Below are 9,553 nucleotides of genomic sequence, written 5' to 3'. Positions count from 1 at the left end.
AGTAACCTAAATTACTTAAAAAAACTCTCAATTAAAGATTGGGGTTTCGTCTTCAAGAATTCAAAGTTTAGTTTTCACGATTAGTCATAGGAAAATCAAGTGGAAATGACTCATATAGGAACAACTATTTCGGAAACAAATGAGCGAAATGTAGGAGATGTCACAGATTTTGAGGAGAATCTCAATGACTTCCCGAACTATCTTATTATTTGGCTTTATATTTTTGAAATGATGTTATTTAATGTCTCACTTCTGTCATTTTATTTAAATTTAGGGTTTACATTCACATGTTATATTATCATGCAAATAACTTAAGAAGATATGATGTTTTACTTCGTACCAGACGAACAACCTCGAGATCCTAAAAAGAGTTAGGGTTTATATCGCACGACACACAGTCGTATGAAGGTCTAAGAGATAAAGTGAGGATTTACGTCGTGCTAGACGAACAACACTGAAGTCATAAAAGGTTTATGTTATTTAAAACTATGAAAATTTTAGTTGAGGATCATCCTTTGCTTCGTGTTTTGTTTTGATACTTACCAAAAGGTTGTCTACCGCTCGATCACATCATAACCTCGTTCTATGAAAGGGGGACGGTAGAGAGAAAACCGTGTCTCGGACAAACTATTCTAGGTCCTTTGTTTTGTTGTTTTGACTTTAGAGGGTACATTTAGGTTGATGATTACTTTGTTATTACCATTTATTATTGAGTCAATAAGTTTTATTATAGGGTTTTTGCCTTAACATATGTCCTACGTTCTCTATCTTAAGGTCCTTTATTAGAAAATAATTATACATTTACAGTTTTACACAGTAAGCATGTGTCATATGTTCACTACCCTAGGGCACTTTTCTCACATGTCAGAAAAGCAGTTAATATCAAAAGGATAATATATAAAGAAAACATGCATAGTCAAGTAAAGTAAAAAAGAGAAAGTGCTAGTGCGCACCTGCCGCCTCTAATGAAATTGCAATTATTATAAACATCAAATATGTTAAAATCTAAATATGAAATATATAGGCATGTGTGTTTGTATAAAACTAGGTGATACATATTTGAAAGATCAGAACTGAATATAAGTATTCTAGAGTTAGGGATGGGCTCAGATTCAGGGCTATTGGCCTCGAAAATTTTCTCGAGGGACTTCCATAGGCAATCATAGACATCTGTGCTTATAAAGTCCAACCTCGGGTAGAAATTGCCATCAAGACAATCGAAGGACAGTAGTTCTTAGCCTAATCAAGGTATCTGACAACTGGACAACCAGAAGGCGACACCCAAAATTCTTAATTTGTCGTACACATAAATAAAAAAGATTTTCACTTAGCAACCAAAATTTTAATTCCACAAGAAAAAAATGATTTTTATTATATTGTTATATGTTTTATAAATCATACTGTCCACAAGTCAATCACACTGTTGAGCTAGAGCCACCAGCAACCCAAAAAAATAAGGGCAACTTTTTACTAAAGGTTGGCGAACAATAGTATCAATCATACATCCTCACGAGATCCATGGGTTTAGAGTATAGTATTATTCTTCCATCCGGAATTTAACATCAGTTACCTTTTGCATCATCACCCGTACCACTAACACGTCCAACTTATTTACTAGCCTGATGATCCATATAAAATTGCCATGATTTAAGTTTCTCAAATTACCAAAGAGAGTTTAAGCACAATATTCAAATCCCAAACCCTTAAATATTGGATTTCACTTTTCGTTAAGATGTATCAGATGATTTTTTTTTTAATTTAGTTTTTCATTTAGTTTTTGATATATCCCTTAATCAGGTTAAAGCTTGGGAAATTTTAGAGTATTTAGTTGTTCATTACTTAGTGGGCTCAAATTTGGGGATTAGATGTTTCCAAGCCATTATTCCGACCACTTGGTCATCCAATCATGGGTGCCCTTTTAATCCTCAATAATTTACAAAATTTAAAATTTTACCCCTCTTATGCTTTATGTGACTTGATGACCACCCTAACTAATCCTTCATGTTTTAAACGTTTCAATAAATAATTGATCATAATTTTCACCTAATTGCCCTCTGATGTGAGCTATTGTTAACTAATTAAGAGGCTAAGGTGCAAATGTGAAATTTACAAATACACCTCAATGTGTATGAAACCCTATTGCCAGAACGAAGCGGGAGTGAAACGTTGTTACCACCGAAGGTGTCATGTTTTTCTCTCAGAATCCAAGGCAAGGAGGCGCCGAGAGATATAACAGTCCCACTCCGCCGACAGCAACGAAGAACAGACACATTGCCCCCTAATGCGGAGAGTTTAGCACACCTCTAGAAGTCCACCACACCCATTCACAGGAAGGGTCTCTGCTTTTACATTTAACGCGACTTAGTCAAGGTTCAATATGGATGCTCATGCCTGAAGAAAGTGAGAATCCGCACCAATAGAGGATTCTCTCCACAGCCGATTGAGTAAGGGGCAATCTCACACCTCTCCACCCTCACGAGTCTGACACTCATGTTGAAAAAGGCAAGGACAGGTGAATCCATCCTCCCTTTTTTCGAGGGCGGAAAGTGCTCAACACATTAATGGTATATCACATTGTTTAATTTCCCAAAAAAAAAAGACTAAACATCACCATCAACCAGCCTTTAATGCGTCTCCAGTTCCCACAAAAGGACATTAAACGCGGAATGGTTCAAAGACTTAGGGAATTTCGCCCGGCCAAATCCCGCCGAACGAGTATCCTTACCGATCAAACTCCAAATAAGAGTGAACAAATAAGCACAACTAACTTGAGAGCAACAAAATAGCCACACCACAGATGAGGAGCCACAAAAATAAAGTACGAGAAAAGCGAAGCATTCTTCAAACCACTGCATTATATAAATAGCAAAATCTATGCGTCAAATAAATTCTAATAGTTTAGGTGTTATCTACATAAATTTTCCAATAATTTATTTAACATTTCGTCAAGTAAAAATATATAAAATGTCAAGAAGTTGCTATCAAGAAGGAACATACCACCCACTTCTAATAACACAGTGCGCACCGAACTGTGAGGTGAAGCATTAACTACTGCAATTGCATCTTATCGTGGCCTTCTTCAAGCCACAGCACCAACTGGCATGGAAAACTCCACCATCCCGCATTGAATCTGCCACACCAAAATAGCACAACTATAACTCTCGCCTCCAACCATCCCATTTCCTCTCCGCTTCTTTCCCCTTCCAATTTCCATCCTTCCCCATGGATCCCATCTCCTTCCTCAAGATTTCCCTGAACCCCGACGGCTCCCTCACCCGCCACGCCGCACTCCCCACCATCGCCCCCACCCCTGTACCGGACCCCTCCCTTCTCACCCTCTCCAAAGATGTCCCGCTCAACCACACGCATCGCACATGGATCCGACTCTTCCTCCCCGCCTCCCCTCCTCCCGCCCCACAAACCCTCCCCCTAAACCCTCCCCCTCATCCTCTACTTCCACGGAGGCGGCTTCATCCTCTTCAGTGCCGCCTCCGCCCCCTTCCATGCCACCTGCTCCTCAGCTTCTCTACCCGCCCTCGTCCTCTCCATCGAATACCGCCTCGCCCCAGAGCACCGCCTCCCCGCCGCCTACCACGACGCCAATGACGCCCTCCTCTGGCTCCGCGGACAAGCCCTAAACCCCTCTGTCTCTGACCCCTGGCTCCGCGCTCACGCCGATTTCTCCCGCTGCTTTCTCATGGGCAGCAGCTCCGGAGGAAACATCGCCTACCGAGCCGCGCTCCACGCCACAAGCATCAATCTCGAACCACTGAGGCTTGAGGGACTGATACTGAACCAGCCGTACTTCGGCGGGGTGAAGCGCACCGAATCGGAGGAGAGGCTGGCGGAGGACAAGATCGTTCCGCTTCCAGTGAACGATCTGATGTGGGATCTGTCGCTGCCGGAGGGAGCTAGCAGGGAGCATGAATTCTGCAATCCGTCGGCGAAGGAGGAAGAGGGCGTGGAGAAATTGCCGCGGTGCTTGATCCGAGGGTTCGTGGGGGATCCGCTCATTGATCGACAGCGGCAGCTTGCTCGGATGTTGGAGATGAGAGGGGTTAGGGTTGTGGCGTTACTGGAGCAAGAGGGACACCACGCCATCGAGCTTTTTAAGCCTGAAAAAGTTGACGATCTCGTCGAACAAGTTGCGGGCTTCGTCTGCGGATCCGTCGGAGTCGACGAGGGCAAGCTCTGATAAATAGAGATTATAATAATACACTTATTATATTTAAATGTGTATAATATTATTGTGCGACCTCAGTATGTAATATTCTCAATTATTCTGGTTATATCTAAATAAAATAAGTGACATCTCTTGATAATTTAAATGGACAAATTTGCATTCATACAATTTATATTCTAATGTATTAATTTACTCTTAATCTCCATAAAATTATTGAATTTCATGATTAAACATTAATCTAATTTTTTTTGCCAAAATTAGAAGTTAATCAAGTATAGTAAGAAAATAACATAAAAATAGTTGAATAATTAGATGAAAAATCTATAGGATTATTTTTATCTTAATTTAACATATGTAAATATTAAGCATTTTAATGTTAATATGTTTTATTATAAATTTTATAATAATTATCTTCAATATTTTTTCATTATTTGTAAACTAAAATGTCACTATGAATATTGTGTCAACCAGTTCCCCAAAAAGGACATTAAACGGGGAGTGGTCACAAGACTCGGAGAATTTTGCCCAGTCAGATCTTAAGTATCCTTACCGGTCAAACTTCGGACAGGAGTGAATGAATAAGCATAGCTGACTTATCGGCAACAAAATAACCTTAGCACAGATGAGAAGATGCAAAAATAATGTATGAGGAAAGCAAAGCATGTCAAAAATAAATAAAAAAAAAGAAATTTTATTCATTCCAATTAAGGTATATATGACACTTCTGATCGACAAACATACAAGACACGTCCTATTACATCTTTTGACTGAGATAACACTTTCGGAAGAGCGAAGGCCCTACATAGGTTGCCAGGAGCTAATCCCTTTCAAACATCATTATCCAAGCAAAAACCTTGGCAACCCACCATTAGGAAGATGAGAAAAAAGTTTGGTTGTCACGACCAGCGAGAAAAGAACACTACAAGTTCGTCTCCCTAGGCAACACACAGTCAAACAGACGTGGTCCGCTATGGGAATATGTTGAACCCCTCCAATGGGTTAGCATGGCTCTTTCCTTCACTGATGCATCGAGTGTGGGACCTCGCTTTCGAAAGAGGAAGAAGACTCCCCCGACGAAGAATCAAATGTGGTTAAAGGGTTAGCATGGCTCACCCTGATCCACTCGGATAGGGAAACGAAGGAAGGAACTTTGGTCTGATAATATGACGAAGCAATGGTTGTCTGTGTCAAATCGGCGGGGACACTGGCTGCAGAAGATGAAGGAGTTGCGACCACAATTCTATCTAGAGTCCCTTAAAAAGCCAACTCTCTCTCGCCGCCTTCCCCTGCATCAAAAAAATGAGAAGCACATTTTTTGGGAAGTAGCAGTGACCTTATTGACCACATTGTCTTGAACAACAACACTATCAACAGTCTCAGAAACAAAGTATTTTGAGGCCATGCTATGAAAGGGTTGGTCTTTATCTTCAACCAGATTATATGATTTGGGGAGGCGCTTCCCGTTCTGACTCTTAGCAGCCAAATTTCACTCATCGCCTTCGCTCGGAGCTCCTCTATAATGTCTAAATTGTATCATTGCTCCTTCGTCACTTTACCCACCAACACACGGGTAATTGTCACCTCAGCGGTATATTAAAGAACCAAGAGATGACAGTCAGACAACATCTTCAGTGCAACGGTCATGCTCCCTGTAAGAGACCTCGGGTGGGACACCTTACACCCTGACAACTCGGTCTGGATTCCTTAAGCACCATAATAGAAATTGAATAGGAACTTCTTCTTCCAATCCTTTATCTTATTCTCCACTCCTACGAAGTGGAGTTCCTTGCCCACTGAGAATATAGCTCAGCCATCCCTGTCAAGCTTGAACGAGAATAAGTATCTAAAGAGTTTGATTGATCACACGAGATTATCATACCTACAGAAAAGGTTGAAAGTCATGATTGCGGCTATGGAGTTTGGAATCACTTGTGCAGGAATAACCCTATATGTGTTGAAGTTGTTTCGAAGCTCCTGACACAAGGGCAACCAGAGGCCATACTTGAGCTGGTCTCATTAGAAGGCTGGGTCTTTTCCCAAAGGATCCATCGCTTAAGCAGATCTAGGCAACTTCCGAAGACCTATGCTCTCGTCAAGAACATACCTTCGTTGCAGGTTGCTCACTTATTTCTTTGTAAAAAACAAAGGTTCAGTTCCCTTCACAATGTTGAAGAAGACAAACGAGTGTGTGGGGGCCATCTCGAGAGACAAGAGCAGACCAACCGAAGGACGAGAGGAGAAGAGAAAACATAAGAGAAAAGAAATAAATAAAAGCACATAAAATGAAAAGAAGCATATCCTTTCTCTATTTATAAGGAGAGCACATCTGGCGAAGCATCACATGATGATAAGTATCACACCAAACGTCTTTTCAAAAATTCATTAAAAAATCATTTTATTGCGAGTAACATTATTATAGCCCTTGGAAGAAGTGTTTTATAAAGGGATCCTCCAAGATTTCGAAGGGGACATGCGCCGTCAACTTCTAGAGAACCATCTCTCCTAACATAATCTGGTCCACCCGACCAGCTTCTCGGATGAACTTCGCTAGATCAAACATATCACGGAGTGCCTCCAACTCACGCAACACCGAAAACGATGAGTTCCATTCGCAAAACCATTACTTCAGCATCCAGGTAAGGAGATAGCTCCTGCACAGGTTCAACAGCCAAATTGTTGACAAGTTGCTCAAAAGAGTCGACTGGCCTCGCTAACAGTTCGGTCTCCACTGTCTATTGCTCTAATAACTTGGGGGATTGCGTCCGCCCTGACGATCCCCCCCAACCAAAGATCTATCATGGACGATTGGTCGGGCTGCTAATGAATTGCCATGGTTAATAGCGGCGTGAGCCACACATCTTCAACCTGCATAACGACCACTGCGGTAGGGACAAACCTGCAGCATTCTTTGATAACCCGTCATCCTGGTGTTCCTCCGACCCGACCAATTCATCCATAAAGTTCTCCATTGAGGAGACAGTATTAAAGCCCTCCTCTCCCTTTGACATCGAGACACCCCCACTTTCTTGTGGCAAAAGCTGAGGGAGGGTCGTGACATCCACTCCATCCAGTTTAGACTATTGCATGAATAAGCTCTTGAAGAACATTTGGATTCAAACTATTTTTAATTTTTAATTAAGGGTAATATGATAGTGAGTTCATCTAATAGGGATGGCTAATAAGTTGTCAAAGATTCACAATTTCATTAATCTTTAACATCATATTTGTTAAACATTGATAATTGCAAATTCAACAACAAAAATTATTTTGTAATTGCTTTCAAACCTTAATGAGATAACTAGCGTTGGATTACCTAACACCTCTAATTCGATACATGTAAAGCGCAACTCATTAAATGAGTTGATTTTTAAAGATATAATGAAAGCAAACCAATATATTTTATAGACTTTGAACTTTTTTTAAATATATATCAAATCTTGTTTCAATCTTGATCAAATTTTAATCACTTATACAAACAAGTTACGCACCGAAGTAAATCTTATACAAGTATTCTTCATACCTTATTTAAAAATGCTTATAAGATTTCTACCATAATAGACAAGATCCGTTTAACATTCGAACAAGACTTGACAAAATGATTTAACGGTCTTTGCTTAATTTTCAATCAACATTTGCTTAGGTTAATATGGTTTTTGATGTCCTTGGGATACCGATGTTTGGAGCACGAATAAAATTTTGTCAAGATTGTAAAGAATTTTAGGGTCGGTTTAGGACACAACTATAACTATTTGAAGAAATAGCTATAAAGCTATTACAGAATAAGCTGATGTTCAAAAAACTGTTGTGGCTATTATAAAAAATTTTATTTTTTAAAAAGGCAAATCATAATTTTCTAGCAACCACAGCAGAAAACTAGATATGATGGTAAAACATTGCTTTCAGTTTCAACTTTTTGAAAAAGTTGATGCCAAACAAGAAAAACTGTATTGTGGCGCTACATCGCCACCACACTATCACCCCAAACGCACCCTTAATTAGCATTTGAAGCAGTTAATCGATTGTTTAATGTGGCCTTAAATGTAGGAGTTACTGTGAATACAACACTCATTACAATAAACTAATCAAATATATAACATTAGTAATCTTGAAAACAAATTAGAGATGGAAATGGAAAGGAAGATGAGCACTTTCCCTTAATACGTGAACAATGATGGCCAAAAAAGGGCCCTGGGAAGATAAATGATTCAGATATTAGTTCTCTCCTAATTGTTCATTCTATTTATCATTTTATTATAACACCACTTTAAATTAATATTAGTTTATCTCTTTCATAATAAGAATGCCGCAACTCGTAAACAACAAGCTCGAGTTCAAACTAGATAAAATTGATCAAGTTCGAGCTTAAGCTGAGAGTAACTCAAGCTTGACTCCATTTGTTTGCACTCTAAACACGTGCCATTTATTTTAACTTTCGAACACTCACGTGCATATAAGGTTGTAAATGAACTAACACACTCGATAAATAACTCAAACTCGGCTTGATTAAGACTCGATCAAGATCATAATCATGTGATATTCATTTTGTAAATTTCAATTATTTAGAATGACTCCCACGTGAAGAGATGTTGAATTTGCTCATGCAACAAAAACCCTGAGAGCTATTATAGTTACTCATATTCATGATTATAATCATGTGATAATATTTTTGTGGCTTTTATTATGCATATAATAAATCATCTTTATCTATTATTTATACTACATGCCATATTTTTTTGTCGTTTATGTAATAATAATTATTTGTTATTTACTAGTAATTATTTGTTATTTACTGAGTTTGATTTGTTAAACTCAACATTTTCAACTTTAAATTTACTTTTGGTATTTTTCAGCCTCTCATTACTTATTATATATATATATATTTTGGATTTGAGTAGTTATTTCATTGTTGTTATTTTTGTTTCTTTCAATTATTTTTTTATTTACTTGAGAAGCATCAGTTTTATGACTTTAATTTACGAAATGAATGAAAATTTACTATTTATTGCTTATTTCTATTATTGTTTTTTTATAATCATTCCTTTTGAGAATATAAAACATGTTTAATTCTTTTCATCATGTCTTTTGCTTTGTGGTGTATTGCCTTCCAGATTATGATTGTGGCAAATTCTCCTTAACCGCTCATCAAATTATTAGTTTTTTTTTCTTTTTATTGTTAAGTTTTGCTAGTTTTACTAATTTTTAGGAGGGTGTAGATATGAACAATAAACATAACGTTGCAGTTTCTGCAAATTATATAAATTACACAGTTTTACTCAACAAAAGATGAAATTTGAATTTTGATTATGAGTCTACGAAACACACGTGAGAGAAAAAATAGTTTGAAAATCTGTAGGTGGATGACAAATTGGA

General features: G+C 38.4%; 1 protein-coding gene across 1 annotated transcript; it reads left to right on the top strand.

The window, feature by feature from the left end:
• Window positions 1-3,346: 3,346 nt before the first annotated feature.
• On the top strand, window positions 3,347-4,338 carry LOC110033857 (probable carboxylesterase 8). Its single transcript, XM_020737987.1, is given in 1 exon segment — window positions 3,347-4,338. A coding segment is annotated over 1 exon segment (849 nt). The 3' UTR covers window positions 4,196-4,338.
• Window positions 4,339-9,553: the final 5,215 nt, after the last annotated feature.

This window comes from Phalaenopsis equestris, unplaced genomic scaffold (assembly GCF_001263595.1).
Source record: "Phalaenopsis equestris unplaced genomic scaffold, ASM126359v1 Scaffold001307, whole genome shotgun sequence".
NCBI lineage: Eukaryota > Viridiplantae > Streptophyta > Magnoliopsida > Asparagales > Orchidaceae > Phalaenopsis > Phalaenopsis equestris.
Note: the sequence above shows the minus strand (reverse complement) of the source record. Positions and strands in the feature narration are given on the sequence as shown.